The sequence below is a fragment of the Geospiza fortis genome, unplaced genomic scaffold (genome assembly GCF_000277835.1).
Source record: "Geospiza fortis unplaced genomic scaffold, GeoFor_1.0 scaffold10, whole genome shotgun sequence".
Taxonomy (NCBI): Eukaryota; Metazoa; Chordata; class Aves; order Passeriformes; family Thraupidae; genus Geospiza; species Geospiza fortis.
In genome coordinates, this window is record NW_005054326.1 from 4,783,806 (window position 1) to 4,804,604 (window position 20,799).

The 20,799-nt window shown below is 37.2% G+C and overlaps 2 protein-coding genes across 2 annotated transcripts in view; one reads left to right on the forward strand and one right to left on the reverse strand.

Moving 5' to 3' along the window:
* Positions 1–1,635: 1,635 nt before the first annotated feature.
* SYCP3 (synaptonemal complex protein 3) lies at positions 1,636–8,837 on the forward strand. Its single transcript, XM_005421053.2, has 8 exons — positions 1,636–1,765; positions 2,347–2,422; positions 3,421–3,455; positions 5,145–5,262; positions 6,211–6,310; positions 7,081–7,179; positions 8,353–8,457; positions 8,592–8,837. The coding sequence occupies exons 1-8, from the start codon at positions 1,636–1,638 to the stop codon at positions 8,643–8,645; spliced, it is 717 nt and encodes a 238-aa protein (XP_005421110.1). The 3' UTR covers positions 8,646–8,837.
* The window catches only part of CHPT1 (choline phosphotransferase 1), a 20,402-nt gene continuing 7,266 nt past the window's right edge, over positions 7,664–20,799 (reverse strand). The window contains exons 2-8 of the mRNA XM_031057016.1: positions 20,162–20,309; positions 19,162–19,303; positions 15,700–15,784; positions 13,999–14,130; positions 13,451–13,609; positions 12,472–12,597; positions 7,664–11,976 (exon numbers count right to left, since the gene is read on the reverse strand). Coding sequence (XP_030912876.1) covers positions 11,845–11,976; positions 12,472–12,597; positions 13,451–13,609; positions 13,999–14,130; positions 15,700–15,784; positions 19,162–19,303; positions 20,162–20,309 — 924 coding nt within the window. The 3' untranslated portion in view covers positions 7,664–11,844. The remainder of the gene's footprint in view (positions 11,977–12,471; positions 12,598–13,450; positions 13,610–13,998; positions 14,131–15,699; positions 15,785–19,161; positions 19,304–20,161; positions 20,310–20,799) is intronic.

Below are 20,799 nucleotides of genomic sequence, written 5' to 3' on the forward strand. Positions count from 1 at the left end.
CGGGCTTCCCTGTGCTGCGAAGGGAGGTGCGAGCAGCGCTGTCGCTGCCGCCTGTGCGTCCCCTCAGGCTGCAGCTGAGGGCCCAAGTCTCCCTGACTGCTCTGAGGTGGGTCCCCACGGTGGAAAGCCCCGCACAACCACCCGTTTGTTTAATATCATTTTGGGGCAGGGTGGAAAAAAAAAAGAGGTGAGTTTGTCTAAAAATCACTGTTAAAATATACAGCTGTGGATTGAAGACACTCAGATCGGCTAAAACAGGCACCTACACGGGATGGGCGGGGGCTGCTTGGGCTTGTGAGGTGACAGGATTGTTTTATACCTAGTTGAGGGGGACTGAGAAGTTCTGCTTTGTAAACTGATTTTTAATACAAAGAAAAGTGTCAGTATCTCAGATAAAATAGATGCTTGCAGTTCAAAGTTAAAAGTGCCTTGGCAGCACAGGGACAGGCACAGCTAGACATTATGGCCCAGCACTCTCCTCCTTTACATCATGTCCTCAACAGTCAGTAGTCGAAAAGCAGATTAAGTCTTGGCAATTTTTTCTCATTTGAGGATAATTCTAATGCAAAGTCTTTTGATTTTCCAGTCTTTTCCAATAAAGAGGCTTGTTTTTCAAGACACTTGTAAAATCTAAAATTCTATATACTACATAGAGAAGCATCAACCTCAGAAAAAGCTCGGTATTAAAAACTACTCTTTCCTTAGCGTAGTGTGGCCATGTTTGTACATGGATTGTACATGGAATTTGGAACTAAAAAACATTTTCACATCTAGTGACAAATAACTAAAAATAAAAATAAACCAACAAAAACAGAAATAGAAAACTGAGGTGTGTGAGAGAGTTGATAATGTTGAGGGGACCTCACAGTCCTTGAAATTCAAAATTTCTTTAATGAAGTTCTCAATTTTCATGTGTGAACTTAATTTTTAGGTCTCTCGCTGCCCTGGCTAGTGGAAAACTTACTGATATTTCTAGCATTGTTGGATTGTGTCTAGAATGAGAGGTTTAATAAAGTAAATAAATGAATATTTTTTTAAGAGGGTAGATTATGTGTAACATGTTTGCCAGTATAGAAATGGCATTACTTACATTACAGAATGCAGAGGTGTAATAGCTATAAGGAAAGATAAATCAGAACCTGGAAGTTGCTCAGGATTTTAAAAAATGGCATAAGCATATGTATATTTGACTTTAAAGTGTGGGATGGCTTGTAGGATCACATTGTTCTCTATGGCTTATCGTTTCTCTGTTTTGGACAGTAGAATATTGGCGTATCTTTTGGGGAATGCAGTACAGGATATGACAAAATGTGTAATAAACCTTATGGACGCTAAGCTGGCAGACATCTTAAGAAAATGGGTACTTTATCTTTTTTTTCCAGCAGAATCAAGTATGTTCCCAATAGCCCTGGCATTTTTTTAGCATGTTTTTAAAAGCATCACTGATGGGTAATGCTGTGGAATGCCTCAAAACTAAACCAGTTTGACTGCTTGCATATCTTTACAGGTGCAGACTGTTAAAGAGATACCCATAATAGGTCCAGGTAAGCATGAGAACATATTTATTTCCAGTTTATTTTGGAGGAAGTTATGTCACAAATACAATATACTGTTTCAGTAGGTAAAGATCTCACCATGGCACCATCAGGAAGAAAGCATGGAGGAAAAGCTGGTAAACCAGCACAGGAAGATCAGACCATACCTACTTTTGACTTTGAGGAGGAAAGAAAAGAACTGAGTGGATCAGAGGAAGATATTAGAGAAGGTGCTTATATGAAATTTTTAGGACATTTGTAAAATGTGAATTTTATCACATTTGTGATTATGAAAAGAAGGGAAGAACTTCTGAGTTAGCCAGGGACTGAGCACAGCATGGTTTGTAATGCCAAAGACCACCAGGCTCCTACTGTGTCATTTTGATTGGTAATTTTCAAAATAATATCTATTTGTAATTTTTCTTTTAAAAGGTGCAGAATTACAGTATCTTTTTTACAGTAAATTCAGATTGGACTTTTATAAATTTTTTCTGTTATTTTTAGCTTTCTCATGATTGCTATATTGTGAGTTGTGAGTAATGGTGTAGTAGTGGCCAGAGAAAGTAAAACTATTTGGGACCAGGGCAGAGAACTCAGAGCAGTGCCAGCTCCAGTCTGGCCTTGCAGAGCAATTCACCTTCTGCCAGCTCCAGACTCAGAGTTACAGGAGCTGCCTGTGTTACTGATGGGAACTGACCATGAGACATGGGCATTACAGAAATAGCATTACAGAAAAGTAATTGCACTTTTAATAATGTGAACAACCAACACAAAATGTGTTTTTGTAAATATTTCTATGCTCCTCCTTAAGGTGACATACCAGTAATGGACAAGCATGGAAAGAAAAGACCTCTGGTGAATACTCATGTGGTTCCAGATGATGTGGGGTAAGGTTAGATATTTGGGGGCTTTTTCCAAAATAAGCAGGTCTTAAATAGATACCGACTTCAGTTATTCACTATGCTTATTTTTGCCTTGTTTAGGTTTGGTTTGGGTTTTTTTAGTATTCGATTAAAAAATCAATTGATAGATAATACAGTAGTGGTAGGTAAAAAAAGAATTTAAAAAAAAGGCATTTTAAAACTGTAATTCTTCCGTTTCTTTGTAGTTTCTATTGAACATGCAGAAAAAATTGATATATTTGTGTATTCTTAAAATTTCTTTTAAAAGATTACTTGTTTAATTGTTGATAATGTCATTAAATCCTATTAACTTTTTTCTTCTCATTTTAGTTGCTTGAAGATATTAGCAATACTTTAAACAATCTACATATTGCATGGAAAATAAATTATTTTTATTTCATGGAGAGTGAATAAATATTAATCAAATCTAATATTCATGGACAGTGTAAATGTAATAAAAAAGTACATGCTAAAAGAGTTTCCAAGCAGATTATAACTGTTAGGTTGAAGATACTGTTTTTACTGTATTGTAACACTGCCTTACACACTGGTGTTACCATCTTAAAGATGCTGCAAAAACAACCCTGAAATTATTTGCCTTGGGATTTTTTACTGTGCCAGTCAAGCTAACTGAGCGGGACTTGTTTTCATTTGGTATTCCAAATACAGATTTTGTTTTCTTTGTTATAGGGAATAATCAGTTGTCTTTACTGACTCCCCTTACTCAAGGCATGTTAAGTGCCTCTTTATATAACAGTGCCTCTTTACTGGGGAGTAGCTAATAGATTCTAGCATTGTATTAAAAAAAAGGCAAATTAATCTGAAAAAGAAATCTCCTCACAGGAGAAGGAGTAAAATGATCTTGTGGCAGTTCTGTTACTGCTTAGAAGTAATAAGCATGTGAATAAAATTAGTTCTAAGCATATTCAACAGGTCTAAAGTCAGAAAATGGGCAAATAAAAATTTGAAACACTGTTTTGTAGGGGTGAAGTACAGAATATGTTGGAGAGATTTGGAGGTAAGTACATTTACATTCTAATAAATAAAATATAGTTGCAGAGTGGGCAGTAATAACTCACCATAAAATAACTTCCAAGACTTATGTGAAATGACTAAGTCTCTGCAGCACTTTCCAGCATTTCTGAATAAAGCAGGAAAAAAAAAGTTATATCTAAGGAGAGCAGAGGGAAAGAAGAGGAGGGAATATCTGCATATAAATGAGTCACAGCTTGTAAGTGTAGATAATTACAAAGGAAAAGGGAAAGATGCATGAGTGCTTTGGATAATCAATTCCAATTTTAAGATGAAGTTTAAAAGGTAGTAAATATATTGTAGAGAAAAGGGACAATAGCAGTTTGCTGTTGTTCTCACTCAATTTTTTGTTACACTGGCATAGAGGATACTAGGGATGGCAAGACTTGAGTGAGAAATAAGGGAAATGTAAATGTTAATATAAGCAGCAAAAGAGAACAAACAGTTCTAATTCTAGCAATTTTGGAAGTAGAATTTAGTTGTGATACAGAATGAGAGAGCAGTCTGTACTTAGCACTTCCAGAAATACAGAGAACAGGGAATCAGCAGGTAAGAGAATTTCAGCAGTCAGAAGGAATATGAGTTTCTGGAACAGCCAGATAACGAGGGGAAGTAATGCTGGTCATCCAGTGATGAGCAATTTGTGTGTGTCACCCAGCAGGGTTTAGTGTAGTCATAATCAGATCCTCAGGTGGCTTTACCTAGTTAAATTACCAGCTGAATTCTAGAGAGTGACAGGATAGAGAAAAAATACTTCTAACATTTGTAGAGAATGAACAATACCCATCACAGAGTAAGCAGTCATCAAAAAGCTGTGGAAGGAAGGGAAACCATCTTAATGCCAGCATTATACACTCAGTAACTGAATAATACTTTAATTGTATGTAATAAAGGAAACCTGTACAGTCATTACTTGCACATCAAATTTAAGGTGAAAGAGAAGCTCGAGTGACTCCTTAATCCACAAATTAGGACTTCTGGCTGTCACAAAATTATAATTTTTTTATTACATATTAGAATGGTATTAGAGATCTGGCAATTCAGATAAAAGGAGGATTTCAATGCTAAAAAGTTATGACTGTAATTTAAGACTCAAAAAAGGAAAGAAAGGAAGGATGGGAAGGAGGGAGAATGAATGGATCAGAGAGAGGATGCTGTCTGCACAAAATAGTGGGTTTGGCATTAGCAGAGACAGATGTCTCAGCAAATTAGAGTTTGACAGATGTTTCCTGCAATCTACAGTGAGAAGGAAAACAAATTACTGTATTAATCTTAAGCTGTGACTTGATAAATCTCCAAATGTAAACTGAAGTGAAACAAACACAGTAACTTATATTAATACTTTAAAAGTACTGTCTCTCTGAAGTATAAAAATAGTTATTCATTCATTCAGTATGTTCACAGGGATAGTAACCACATGCTAACCTTAATTTATTTCTGAAATTCAAGAAATTGGCATATGACTCTGAAACAGGTGTTGGTTAGGATGTGTGACAGGCATAAAGAAACAGCATTCACACCAGTGCCACCAGCAGGCTGAGGGACATCACCACATCAGATCACACCAGCTTCTTGTTGCTAGAACACACCTCATTTGCTTCTCCAAAGTGTAACTCATCAGCCTTTTTAATGCATATCCAGTATGCCTAATTTCTAAATATTCTTTGGCTTTCAGCTGACATTAACAAGGCTCTCTTAGCTAAGAGGAAACGATTAGAAATGTACACAAAAGCCTCACTCAAAACCAGTAACCAGAAGATTGAACATGTTTGGAAAACGCAGCAGGAGCAAAGGTGACCTTTCCTCTTGGTTTCCAAGCCTGTGGAACTAGATTCCCTTCTGGGTGACAGCATGGATAGCTGGTCTGTCACCTTGCAATAGCAAGTACTGTATCTAATGTTAAACATCTGCTCAGGGCCTCTGCTGCCTTCAATTGTGTCCACTTTGTTAATGTGACAGTAATAATTTAGCACATTCTCTGTTGAACAGACAAATTTAAGATTTGGAGCTCTAAGAGCAAGGTACATTAAAGAGTGGGGCTTACTTTTATCTTTATGGACAGTGACCTTTGATGTTATTATGTATTTTAAAACAATGTGGGGGAGGGGTTCCCCACTTTGGAATTTTCTGTTTCTACTTGAAAACTGAAAAATGTTCAGTAAAACTTTAATATCATTCTGGTTAAGAAAGTAAATAACTTTCACCTTCCTTAACACTCCTCTCACCTCTTAAGGTGTATTTAATTACTACATCTGATACCAGAGATAGAGTAAGTGAAAAAAGAGACAGTTAAAAACTAAAAGTCAGCAATACTTGTAACTGTCTTGGTGTTGTTCTACATTTATTTGTATTTGAAACTTGTATGGACAAAATTTTAAGAAATGAGCTTATCAGTTTTGCAATGTAAACACCTTATATTAAAGCAACCACCTGTAATTGAATTAGAAAAACATGGTAAATCTCAGAAAACTTGACACTGTTAGGAAGAAGAGTTGTTACAAGTTCTTTTTAACCAGTATTTTATGGGAGTGCTGTCTCTATAGATGTATTCCACATCCACTCAGTGTATGTGTGTGTTCAGTTTTTCAAAACATACAGTATTGAAATGGGATCAGATGTCAAAGTAGCCTATTTCTTTATCTATGCCAGCTTTTATTCTGTTCCATTGGTATGTTGAACCTTAGCTTTCCTTGTAATTCCCTGTAGCATCTGTCACACTTACAGACAGTGTCTGTTTATAGGCAGAAGCTCAATCATGAGTTCTCCCAGCAGTTCCTGACTTTATTTCAGCAGTGGGATGTAGATGTGCAAAAGGCAGAGGAGCAGGAAGAAAAACTAGCGGTGAGTTTCCAGCATGGTGGGAACTTCACTGTATTTTCCACAAGGAGGGAATACTGTTGTTTCAATACTCAAGAAATGTAAAAACACTAATGTAGTTTAAATATAAATATATGATTGTTTAAGTTTGGGAAGAGAGGTGCATTTATAAACTTTATTGCAAGTTTATAAACACTGTTAAGTGATGCCCTAGGCCAGCATACGGCTTGAGAAAAGCAAGGACCATTTAAGGAGAAGAAAGACATGTGCTGTTTCTCTCCATCCATAATCTTTGGGTTCAGGGAACAAAGGAATAAAGGAAAGTAGTTGTTTTTTAGCATACATTCCTTAAAAAATGTATGCTAAAAATATGCCTGTATATAATAAATGTAAGAGAATTTGATCACTGAAAGACGATAGGAGCTATACAATGGAATGTAATCATGTGCTGTTGCTCTGTTTGTACTTCCAACATTTGCAAGGTTTGCTTTTCCCTAGGTAGCACATTCCTCTAGGATACTCTAAGAAGCTGTGGGGCATGGCAATCCTCATGAGATTTTACAGGGATAATTCAGGTTGCAAGAGACCTCAGGAGGTGACTTGGGGCTTAATCCAGTCTTCAGTCTTACTTTGATTAATAAAAGCCAGGATAACTTCTCCAGGCAGAGATCCACATTATAAGGCACAAATTTCCAATAGAAGATTTTCTGATTCTGAAAATGAAACTGGTGTGCTGTCCGAGCACTCTGCTTAACAACTGATGGAATTACATTTTTCTTTTGCTTCTGCTTCAGAATATGCTTCGTCAGCAACAAAAGGTTTTTCAACAGGCAAGAATAGTTCAAAGTCAGAGACTGAAGACCATTAAGCAACTCTATGAGCAATTCTTAAAGGTAAATCTTTTTCTTGGAAAGCAGCTGATCCTTATCATATCACGTAAGAAAGCTATATTAATTTAGTGTTTCAAGTTGTTAGGTATTTCTTTAACAAAGTAAGTAACATACCAGACAGCAAGCAAAAAAACTGTTTTGAGTACAACCACACAAAAATTTTACTTTTTTAGTTAAAGGCATTCCTCACAAGAGAAAACCTTCTGTGCCTTAATACTTTTCATGACCCTTTGCTGGAATCTATCCTGTATGATTATGTCTTTCTTGTCCTCAGGAGTCTGCACTGGACCCAGCACTCCAGGTGTGGCTTCACCAGCTGCCACTATACAGGGCAGATTCAAGTCCATCAATTTCTGACAAACCTTAATTTCAGTTCAAGTAATTTCCTAGCTGGTTTTGAAATTTCAGTTATGATAAGCTTGGTGTTTGGTTTGGGTTTTTTCCAAGCCTGGTAGTTGATAAAAATAAATCTGAAATGGAGCAACTCTTAGTTTAAAAAAATCAAAATTTACTGAGTATATTACAGAAGCATTAATAAATAATAACTGTTCCAAAATGTCAAAAATGTCACCATCAAAGAGGAAAAACTGAACAGAAGGTCAAGTATCACTTTGATTTTTCTCCTCAAAAAATATCGAAAGCTAGAAGTCAAACCTCAAATAAGCTTAAATAAATACAAATTAAGGAAAATGCAACTAGACACATACACAGAGGTAAGTGTAATCGTATGTAAAAAAGGGAAGATAACCAGGGACTTTTTTTTGGCTTATTTGGGGAGAAGTGTGCAAAGAAGCGCAGTGGGGTTTATACTCCTCACTTCAAGTCCAGCAAGGTTGTCATAATATTGAACCCTTTGAATTCCTGACAGATGTCTGTTCAATCTCCTCCTGTAGAATTTTTATCTTATATGAAATGCAGAAAAAGTAGCTGAGACCTCACAGAGGCTGACTGGAGGGCTCTATCCTCTTCCCAGGGTACATACTGTTTAAATAGGAATGTAGACTGGAGTATGAAGTCCTGTGTGATTCCTCTGCCAAGTTTGTGACAAACTCATCAATTATCTGTGACCACTGTAAAAATTAAATTGTAGTATGAATAATTCTTGGTTTGTTTGGTTGTTTTAAATTAACTGCTTGACACTGAGGAGTTCTGAATTAATATTATCCTTAACTTCAGAGCATGGAAGAGCTGGAGAAGAGCAATGAAAATCTTCTGGCTGGTGCCCAAAATGAACTTCGCAAGGAAATGGCGCTGTTGCAGAAGAAGATTATGATGGACACTGTGAGTATAGATCTATGAAGTTAGTTAAATGCAAAAATAGAACATTCAATTAAAAGTCATTTGACATTCATTTAATTCAAAGAAATCATATTTATACAGCATTTGTTCAGCATTATCTCCTTTTCTTGTGACAGCAACAGCAGGAGATGGCAACTGTTCGCAAGTCTCTTCAGTCCATGTTATTCTGATGGCTCAGTGGAGGAGCAACTTGTACCTAAGTAACACGATACAAGTACAGGCATTAGAAGGATGTTGAGATTTAAATGTTTCAAGGTTCCTATTACACTCCTTCCTAGATTGTTCTAATCTTCTCTGTTCATGTTGTAAGAACATATCTTAGTAAACTTCTATTACTGGGGGGCAGTATGGACCCCAAACCATTCACTGTCTGTTCAGTTGATTTTTAAAAATTTCATGGCCACTTCCAATAGCACTGGACTTCAAATAGTTTCACTTTTATATACCAAATTGTGACAAGGGGAAGAATTAATGAAACATGCATTACCCAGACTTTACATAATAACTTGAGGCCTTTAGGTACATTTTGCAAATAGAAGCATTTCTAACAAGCTGCAGATTGTCACAGTTTCAATTAGTCTGCTGATATATTAGCTGTTATAACAATTCACAGGGTATGACATAGCTCAGACAGAATTGTTTAATGATGTGTATTATGGTAAATTGAAGTAAATTTTGTTAACTCTTTTGTTAGTCTAGACATTGTACTATCTCTGTATTAGTATGAGATTTATAAACTGCTGTAATTTGTCCAGCAAATGGAGGTTTTTTTTAGTTAAATTATGAGTTTCATGTACCCGCTCAAGTAACAATAATTAAACATTATGCATTTTGGGGTCTGCTTTCTGTAGAACCACTGCTAGAAGAAATTTACCTCATTTATTTAGTACAGGCTATTACAAGCCTTTGAGATGGAATATTATTTTTTGCAATTCCAAATGACTAGCAATTTAGGGAGGCCTGAGTTTTAAGGGTAAAGCATTTATCTTGCATGTAGCTCATTACAGTAAGTATAAACTAAACAATTGGCTTAGTGCACATGCAGTTTGTTTTTACAGAAAAGCATAACATCTGAATATCTACTTTTAAAAATTAGATAGTTGCCAACATATTTAATGTTTTGATTTAATACAACAGTAGATAAAAAACATCCACACACCCACACACACCAAATGTGATGTTGTCACAACAATGTGTTTCAAAACCATATTTATCTTCTCAGCCTATGAGCATTTTGAGTCAAGTCATTTGATGGTGGTTCTCCATGTCTGGAAGCCAAACTAGTGATGGCTAACTTGCATTAACTTCAGCTTTTTTGTTATAATGAGTATAGAACTTCTTGTTCTGCCCCTGCCAGAATTCAGGACAGGAGCAAACATGGGAGTTATACTGCTACACTGATGCATGAGGGGATATGGGCCTCTCATGGTAACCAGTAACAATGCTGCTTTGTAATTACTGAGTCCTAGCCCTCTCAGGCCAGTGACAGGAGGCTATGAAATAGGTGACAGGTTCTGCTTCAGATCTTCAACAGGAGCTTATTTGTTAGCATTACCTCCTGCTTCTGGTTTTATTTGTTAGTATTGAGTCATGGTTCTGATTTTCTGAGTGATTTCTGCATTAGTCTCCTATTATCCACATACCTCAGTCATATCCTCAAAGCTACCTATACCTGCTATGCCAGCACACAGTTTTGACCATTGTGGAGAACTGACTCATTTCACTCTTAAGATGTTGCCTGTGTCTTTTCATCAGGAGGTTAATTTGCTTACTGTATTCAGCCAAAGTAAAATGGTCATTACCATCTTCTTTCTATTTGACCACAGCCTGGGTTCATGTGCAGATGCTGTGTCATTTCCAGTCTCAAACAGGAGTATTAGGATTCATTCTGAATTTATATTAGTCACTTTGAGTTGTAGTCCTTTAGCAGTAACTGTTACAGCAACAGATCTTCAAAATGATCATTATATTCTTCTTAGGCAGGAGGGTGGTGGATGTATTTTATTTCCTCCAGACCAGCAGACAATACACCACTTTAAAAGTTCCTTAAACACCTCAGGAAGTATTTTCGAACTAATAAGCAGTGGTAGTCTTTTTAAAACAAACCATGGCATTCTTTATTGGGCAGTTCAGGAAGGACTTCATTAACTCAGAAGCTCAGGTACATATCGGCAACTGGAGAGAGTAATGCACACTTATATTCAACAGCTTTTTACATAAACCATATTCAAGTAGTACCTCTTGAAAGGAGCTTATGTATGGGGTTTGTGTGCAAGTAATCAATTTTTCATTCAGCTTTTCTATAATGGCAACAGCCCCCTTGTTACATATATTATGTTACCCAGTGGGTCAGTTCTTGAAGAAAGAAGCTGATATTGGGCCTGAGTTCCTGTTTTGGAGAGTTTTACATTATGGTTCAGTTTTGTGCCCTTTTGTTTGGATAAAGTACAGTGGTAGGTACGAGACAATAGGATCAATTGTAAGGTAATTGAACACAGGGTTAGCAAAAAGACCAGAGAGGGAAATACAGAAAGGTGGGCTGCAGGGCTGGAGCCACAGGCTTTGGAGTTTATCAATGAGCTTTGTCCTTCACTTGTGTAGACTTACAGATACAAGTTAGGGTGCCTAAAGTCAGTCCTCTCCTTACACAGCTAGCTGTAGTCTAGATAAGGGTGAAGTACAATGAGACTGACCTTACTGTGACCACAGAACCAGAAACTGGCCTTGAAAGAAAGTGCAAGCTAAAGTTCCATGTGGTAGCAGTAGGTTATGTACTTAGAGAATGCATGAATTCTAAAGGCACTCATAACAGTACTTTGAATCAGAAGAAAATTTTCCTGAGCTGTACCTCCTTTATCTCCTTTATCCAAGAGCTTGTTCCTTAGAAGTACCAGAGGAGAGAATGAGTGATTTTTAGGTCATGGCTGCCTCATTTTACCAGTCTTAATAATGCAGGATTGAATTCATTGGAACATCTGACAACCACTTTAGAGCAGTTCCAACAAAACTTTAGAACCCAATGCTACAAGATAAGACATGAAATTCCTCTTCGAATTCTGGCTGGTAGCACCTTGGTTTGCATCTACATTCACCAGAAGAGAAGTACAGAATTAAAGTTACCTAACAGGAAATGGCAACATTTTCAAATGTAGTATTTGTGGTCTGAAACACAGGGAAATACTGGTTCAAGAGTACAACAGCATCTGCAGAACTTTGTACCTACTAAGTCTAACATCTGGTAATGTCTGAAACACAGTCAACTTTCTCATAAAACTGTTTTCTTCAAATGCTTAATCTGTCTTCCCAAAAACACAGAGGCTGCTGCTTCATTCCCCTAACTGCGTCTTCTCTTGTCCTTGACTTATTTAATCAGTCATTATGGTTTTGAACCTGCTCAGGAGCTTGATGAGATGAAATTCTGAAGACATGTATATGAAGATGAGCAGCAATCTGTAGGCACACACCACTGGCATATCTCAGCATATCAAACAAGGATATGAACTTCAAAAGAACAAAACAGAACAGGTTAAAAAAATCAATTTTTTAAAATTGTCCCTACTATAAATATGCTACACTTCAATCAGAATTTATCTAAGTGACAAGCATAACATAAATGCATCCATTGTAACATACAGCTGCAGAGTGATCTAGTTTAGAATTAAAAATAAAACCATCACAAAACCCAACATCTTAACAGCACTAAACACTTAAAACATCTGTTAAAAACCATTTGTCTGCAGTTCACAGAATGACTTTTAAAAATCCACATGGACTAAAGCATAATTTCAGGAGAGATTTATAAATTTACTTTCATTTCTGTGTTCCAAGGAAAGCAAGCCAGCCAGCTCCCAAAAACATATTTACTTGGTACCCCGCACTCCCTCTGCAGTGACAGCAGAAATGTGAGCAAGTCAGAAATGGCAGAGCAGAATGACAGGGACAATTCTCAATCCATTCCTTAAAGCACGGTCCAGAGAAAAAGTATAAAACACTTACCAATGCTATCCACAGAACAATATATTCATCAATGAAACTGTTGAAGTACTGGTCCAAAAACAGAAGTCCTGGCCCAATAAATGCAGAGTCCTGAAGACAAATTTCACTTTTTGTCATGTGAGCCACCTATGTTTGAAAAAAATAAAAATTAAAAAGTGCATCCCTGCAAGATTGTTTTAACTACCAGCAAACAGGCATCACATTCTTGCCTAGCAATGACCTCTTGGAAGTTACATCTATACCCATGCACTTCAGCTACACGCAGGAGCTCCCCACTCTCTAGTTTTCCAGCACTGTATTCAAACTGTAAGACTATGCAAGTGTATTACTGAAAACAAATACTATGAATTTTTTTTTTTAATTTTAGTTTTCCCTAGCCAAAAGTTAACTAAGAAGCAGACCTTTTCTTAGGTGGCAACACTTGTTCTCACTGTTTAGTAAGAAAGGCTGCGGAATACCTATTTTCTAGTGTTCAAAAAATGTCATCTTTGGAGGAAAAATAAAAGCATCTCTCTGGATTATTGATGTTGGTAAATTTGTAGTAAGGCAATTTTTTTAATCCATTGAGGAGTGTTTTATGTACAAAAAAGACAAAGACTGAAAAGATAGAATAGAGACAGAAAAGTTTCTCTCTTCATTTTAATGATCACAGTAAATTCTTATTTCAGATAATTAAAGGAGAAGCCACAGCACTGTTAGTAAGCCTTAAGAGACCAGAGTTAGGATGTTAACAACAGACAGTAAGTGCATTTCTAGGAGTAAGTTAACTGAAAGTCCTAACCAGTCCATTCAACAGCAAATACGTGTTTTCATCAGTGTCACATATAATCTCTCAGTAGAGCCCTGAGTCTAGTTCAGTGTCTTGATCACTATGAATCTGGTAATACGGAGCAAAGCAAAACAGGAAAACTGTTCCCCCTGATCCAATAAGTGTTTAGCCAAGAACCAGATTAGTTTAGGAGGTTTAGGACTGACTTACCACCAACTTCTGTGAAATTTTGGCATTCACAAGCCCAAATGTCAAGACATACAGGCAAGAATGTTTTTCAAACAGCTGAGTTGTAGACTTTTTATAAATTGTAATGGCCAGTGTGATAAGCAGTCCAATGTGCAGGGCTGGTGAAAGAACACTTGTTCCCTAAGATATAAAGGGATGGAAAATTTGTTTTAAACTTCAGTCACATGGTAAGTCCAAGTTTTATACATATTTCAAATCCCATTAAACAAAACCAGAGTTGTCAAAACTTGTCAAAATCCATTAGTATTATGTTACTGCTCTTAGCACCCTTTGCAGTACCTTTTGACCACTAATCAATTTTTTAGGAAAATTCACTGCTGGTTCCCATGACAGAAGAAATCCAGTAACAGGCAGAGAGAAAGTAGATAAGAAACTTTGCTTTAGCCTAACACTCACATGCCTGTCTGCTTAAAAGCTTAAACAAATAAAACCCTTATGAATCATCTGAAACATAATAAACTATGGGCATAAATTACTCAAACCTCAATTGAATTTTTAGAGCAACTTACTGCTATTGTAGATCCATTCTTTCCAACCCCTCCACCAAAGATGACACGGAAGTAATTGAAAAAAGAAAGTGCTGTTCCACACAAGATGCCAATAACTGCAAAGAACTTCAGTTCTAAGCCCAGCAAAGGGACCTTAGCAGAACACAAAAGAAACAAAACCAAAATAAAGAACAAACAAACCACAACAAAACAAGAGAAAGATATTAAAAGTTAAGCACACAACACTTTTTTTAAGAAATGATTAAAGCAGCCACTCTTACCTACTAAAAAAATGTTTTATTTGAACCCTCATTTTCCTGGGAACAAGTTCAGGAGAACAGTGTTTAACATTTGTTTCCTTACTAAGAAAACATGAAGTATCTTTTGTAATGCTTAAACTCCACTACTGAGTACTTAAATTCTGTTCTTGAAATTCAGCTAGATCTTAGTCTGCTCCTCCTTAATATGTTCTTCAAATATTTTCACCACACAAGCAAAAACATGACAGACTACTGCCATCAATCACCATGATATGGGAGCAGGAAGAGGGATAGTTCCTTCTATTCCACTGGATAAAACAACACTGATCCACAGGAAAAACAGACACCATCTGCCTGCTGTGTGTTTTGTCATATTATTTGTATGCTGTACCTTTGCATATCATAGGACTATCATGAAAAGTCTCCAGATGCAAATTTTAATTTAACAGTTACCTTTTGGAATCAATTTCAGTGTCAAGGAAACTTCCAAAGGCAGCAGAGGATTTAAAAAAAAAGTAATAAATGGAAACTGTTTACTACATTTTTTGAATATATAGTTTTTTTGTGATACAGCATAACTACAACAGCTTCTAATAGTGAGGAAAAAATTAATCATAACTTAAGTTTAATGCACCTACTTTGCTTTCCAACATGAGGACAAGCTTTTTGAAAACAGAAAAAAAAAGGCTGGGAAAAGGAAACAAAGTTTAGCTAAACATTCCTTAATTGCTGAGTAAACTTTTGAACTAGTTTTCATTTCTATTGTTAATCCATAGTATGGAAAAGTAAATCTCAGCTCTTTGCACTATAACCAATCAGAACTATAAATTTCTGAGTAAAAAGCCCTAGAAAGTTGAAGATCTTTTGATACGGTCCAATAAAGTGCATCTTTAAAGATCAGAATAAAAGCCACTGATATGGAAAAGTTTTGGCACAGAAAACAATGCATTAACTATAAATATTTACATTTACATGGCTGTGACATAATTCTTAAAAATCAGTACATCTGCATTGACACAAATATGGATAACTTAACCAAAACCCCCTGGCTTCATCCCACAGTTTCATTAAATTGAAGCATTTAATCCTTAAATTTTAAGATAAATTGTTTAACTGAAATGTATGCCTTACAATAAAATATACTAAATACATAAAACCAGAAAAAACCCCTATTTGCTGAAGCTCAAGTATGTGTGGAGTACTAGCTCCAGATCAGAAGTTTATATGTGGCAGATGGGGTCTTTTTTCCTCTGTGTAGCTATAAATCTGTGCACAGGGGTCACACCAATAGATCTAAGTTAACTATGGCATTAAAACGACCTACAGTTGTACAATAAGCTAAAACAACATTACACAACTGGTAGGTGTTGATAGTACTTGCACAGAGCAGCTTCAAATACCACAGGAACTGTGGAACTTGACAAGATATTCAACAGGAACTCTGAGCACTTAATACACTCACCTTATAGTCCCATAATCCTGTTCCTCCATAGGCAGTTATCAAGAGCAGCATTGTTATGGTGATCTGAACTTCAGTTACATCAATTCTGTGAAAGGAGAAAAAAAAAAGAGATTTTGTTCAAGGACTTTTTGCTCTAAGTGTAAAGTGTGTGTAGAGGGAGGGGGGGATAAAACCCCCAGTAACTGGACTTCAAATGATAGAAATATATACAGAATATTACTTTCCTTGACTGAGAAAGCTACTCTATATGGAGACACACATCTCTAGCTAAGAGTTAAAATGAAAGCTATACTCCTTTTCTGAAGCAAGCCACATATAATTTTGAAAGGGGGACACTTTAATGAATACACTGTTAACTATTTGAGAATTCTGTACAAATTTACAGACTTGTTGATGTGTAAATGTCAAATCAAGGTTTAAGGTAAGCTCATAGTAAATGCAATCAAACATTTCCATTAAAAGCACAGCATATAAAAGCAGACACTATAACAAGCAGGCTGGGAAAGAAGGGATTTCTTTAAGCTTCATATCATGAAAACTTGACAGATACAGCCTGCAAAACAAGGGAGGACTGAGTCAGTGGACAGGTTGCCATATTTCTGAGAACATATAATTGCTATCTAGCTTTCCTCCATAAAAGCTGTTTTAGGAAAGGTGGCCTTGTATGCCCTACGAAGTCCAGACTCTAGATTTCCCCTTTTTTTTGTCCTCAGACAAGACAGACAACTCTTTATTTTTGTGTTTAATTGATGAAACCTCACATGAAGCCAAGGCTCAAGGAAAAAAAAACCAAAAAAACCCAGTATTTTTTAAGCTTTAACATAAATAATTAAAATAATGACCAAAAAAAGTGCATATCAAAGGTACCTTTTATGGTACCAAAAGTTTTGAGACAGATATCTTATCTTCATACTAAACTTACCAGCAAACACCAATAATGAATGTTCATGATTTCTTTTAGCAGTTGGAAAAAATTTGCTGTTTTAAGGTATTATGGCCAATTGTATTGCTACTTACTTAACACATGACCTATCTGCACAGGAAGCAGTACATTTTTAGAAGATAGCATCATCTTTTGGGTAATGGAAAACATTTATCTGAACTTGATAATCTCAGTTAAAACTCTCTTCTTTCATCCGAAATATGGTGATAAAATATGCTAAATTTAATCACAATCTTGTGACTCTTAGAGGATCCAGAGTTTAAACTGCAGTTAGATGATAAGCTGAGGTGCTCATCACCTCTTAAAGCCAAGAGCATGGGGAGTCCTCTTCTTCCTAAAATGTTGCAATCCCTCAGTTTTATTTATTGCAGTGCTCACTGGACTATAAGGTGAACCAGTCCAGCCTGCCCAGTCCAGTGTAGGCTTTTCACCTTCTGCCCATTTAATGAAGTGGCTTGAGGTCCAGTGACAGAGTGTCACAGGACAGGGGGGCTGGGAGTGGGCTCTTCCTTCTCTGCCAGGGATGAAGTGTTACATCCACCCTGCCATTGCTGAACTTGCAGCTTACCTAATGCAAAAGCACCCACTCTGTACTGTTAACACTAGGATTTCTAATCTGCATTGCCTTTGTTACTGCTGGTGAGGGGAGGAGGCTCAAACTTGAACTTGTGCCAAAATTTAATACTTAATTTTACAGTGGCTCAGACTGTTGGTGGCAACAGAGTCCAAATCAGAGCCCAAAGACTTTACTCAGACACCTGACAGTGTCACATTATTCAGCTCTCTAATCCTTCCTGGCCATCAGCACTAAGAACCTCATTTGTGATTTATTTCTAAAATCAAGTGCTGCTAATTGAGAAATAGCATCAGTGAAAACTTCCCTCCATCTTATTATGTACCAGCATATTTAGAGCACTATACTAATACCTTCTTCACACCTCTATGCTTAAGAGAAACAAAATTGGGAGCCTTGAAAAAAAAAGTGACCTGTTTTCATTGGACAGAAATAAGTTATCTCATGGAAAAGTTGTGTCTGTTTAACTTTGAACAGTAACCACAGAACAGCAGGCCATTCTGAGCTGTTTGTACACTATCATTAAAGTAGAAGTCACCAAGTTTTTACAAAATCTTTATGTGGTAAAGGAGTCTCCCTGCCTTTCCCATGTGGGGAAATCATTCTCATGCTTTTTGCAAGAATAAAAGGTACAGAAAAGCAGTCATGTCTGCAAAAGGCCAGAGCTCATGGCCTAGTCCACCTCCCTTCAGAGCAGCCTACTGTCATGGACAGAAAGTATCCTATTTCAGCCATCACTGTATTTTTGTTTACAGCACAAGATGTCCTTTAAAAACAATAGAATGTGTAGGCAGGCAGAAGAATTACAGTGGTAAATGTAATAATGTGGTAAAATGCATTACCAGCAAATCAAAGAGAGCTCTTATCAATATCACAGAGACAGCTGCATTTGATGCAATGTGCAGGGATAGCTGGTCACCAGCCTGTGTGCCTGCTGATTTGCTAAGGCACTTCTTGCAGAGCAGAGCTAAGTAGGACAATGTACAGGTGATTTAGCAAGTGACTGGCATTAGCAGGACAGCCTTCATGTATCCCTTATTTTCAGTTCTGCTGCCACAGAAGTCTCAGACTTTTCCTCTTTTCAGAAGTAATTATACTAAAGCAAAGCTCATTCCTTAAAACCAGCAAAAGGCCATGGCCAGGCACTACCCCAAGCATAGAAGGGTGCAGCAATCCCTGCATTATTAGCAGTCAAACTGAAATTATTGTCTTCTACATTAATGTCATAACTTGTCCTCCTATGCTGCACTAAAACAGGTAAAATTTCTATCAAGTCATGAATAGCATCACAGCAGTCTCTAGAACTGACCTAACACAAAATCTAAAGGACATCAAAGCCAGTATGAGCCAGATTTTACAAAGGCCCTCACATAAACGTAGGGTAATTAATTCTTCAAGCATTGCCACAGATCTGTGGAACTCCTTGAGGATGCAATGGGTGCAGAGAGTTCATTCCAAGGAAGACTGAACATGCCTATGAAAGGGAAACCCATTGACAGGAGAATTTTTCTAAAATGCATGTGGTTTAGAGTTCCCTGGGGCTGAAACTGTTCTACGCTGGGAGATTACAAAGGGAGGTACCCAGATCCTTGCTCAGTCCCTACTCCTACACAGGGCACTTGTCTGCAATGTAAACAAGACCTCTGGCCTGAGCCTGCACAGTGCTTGTATGGGTTCTGACAACAAATCTGCAGAAAAAAAGAGCCAAATGCATGCAAACAAAGCATACAGAGCAAAAATCAGCTGCTAAAAGAACAGCAGAGTTCAGTATTATGCAGAGTTTCAAGTTCTTCTCAGGTAAAACACAAGTCTGCTGGATTGGAAGGGAGATGAGAAAGAAGCTAAGAAAAAGAGAAAGCAGGGAGTAAACTAAGAAGAAACTGAAATCAAGGAGCTAGCAGTCTCAGACATTAAGCCACATGTAGTTCTAGTAACACCTACTTACTTTCCAAACCTTAGTATGCCTGATACATATGTCTGCCAGTGAGCAGAATAGAACATGAACAGTCCCACAAAACAACAGAAAAACAACCAGTCAGGATTCGATCCTAGTCGGATTGCTATGCAGGATCCAAGGACAACAAATACTGAAAAGCAGAAATGAATAGTTAATCATATATCCTCTTTGCTTGAAGTTAAAAGAAATTAAATAAATAAATAAATAAATAAAAACACAGGACATTTTACATCACTCTAACAAAGTAATGCTATGACTGCTAATTTACTGAGTAGCTGACCCTCAGGGGCAGTCCTGGCAGGAGCAACCAAAACACAGCACTCGTTTTCTGCCAAGGCAGGGCCCTGCCCTCTAGCCTACAGTGGTTGTTCTCCCTCCTCCTGGCCTTGTCATCTCATGTTCTTTGCAACACCAACAACTTCAGCTGAAGGGCCAAGCTCAGGGAGTCTGGCAGCTGCACTTCTCTGGGAAGTGACACATAAAGAAGGTACCAATTCCCAGAGCAACTGTCTCAGCCATTGAGCTTTACTGAACTACAGGCATTGGCACCAAGAGCAGGTCAGCTATGGAAAGTGAAACTCAGCAAGGCTTCCTTGTTAAGGACTCCCAACTTTTTTAAAACTATTTCTTTTAAGGAATATAAATTACCCTTCTTGTAATAGGGCAAGGCTGGATGCCCTATTACCAAACTGATACTTTGGCACCTTACTCCTAAGGGGGAATACGTGAAGATGCAGTTAAGTAAGAGCAGAACACATCTTACCCAACATCAGCCAAAGGAACCTCTAAAATACCCCCTGTAACTGGCCAGGGATGCAAAGGGCAGGAGATGGTGAAGTTATCCTTAAAAACCCTGTTCTGAGCAGGGGTTTGGACTAGATGATCTCCAGAGGTCCTTTTCAACTTCAACAATTCTGTGATTAATCAGCTGCTCCTGAAAACAGGCAACTTTTATAAACCAGGATGGGTGACAGTAAATGAAGGCTACCTGTGGAAATAGAGTCGCAACCATGATCAAAGAGCTCTCCGAGGGGAGAACTACTGTTTGTTCTTCTGGCTTGCTTCCCATCAATGGCATCCAGAGACTGGTAGATAAAAAGTCCTAGTGCACCCAGGATGTATGCCCAAAAAGGTGCCTGAAAGAGATTCACACAAAAGGTCACCAGGTAGTTCCCAATTTCTTCGTTGATAATCTGTTTCATTAAAGGTAAAATAATGTTCAACACAAAACTGTAATATATTGTGCTATTTGTTACTTAATGGACAAACCAAACCCCTTGCATTAATATCTACATGGATTCTAGTAACTACTGTAATGAACTACTTCAGATACACCAGTGGAACACAGATCCTTCTATTTATTTAAACAAAAACAACCCTAAAACTTTAGCCCCACTTCTGCATCAACTGACCTTCTTTTCTACCTTAAACCCACAGTATTTCTGTGATTATTTGCATTCTTTGTGCTGGAAAATGTTATAAAAATAAAAATCATCTTTAAAAAAGAAAGTAGTAGCAATGCACTTACTAAAGCTTTCAACAGTTTGTGTCACAGACACTTAAATGATTTGCTCATATTTACAATATATAGATATAAAAAGCCACCAAGTTTTTTACTAAATAAAG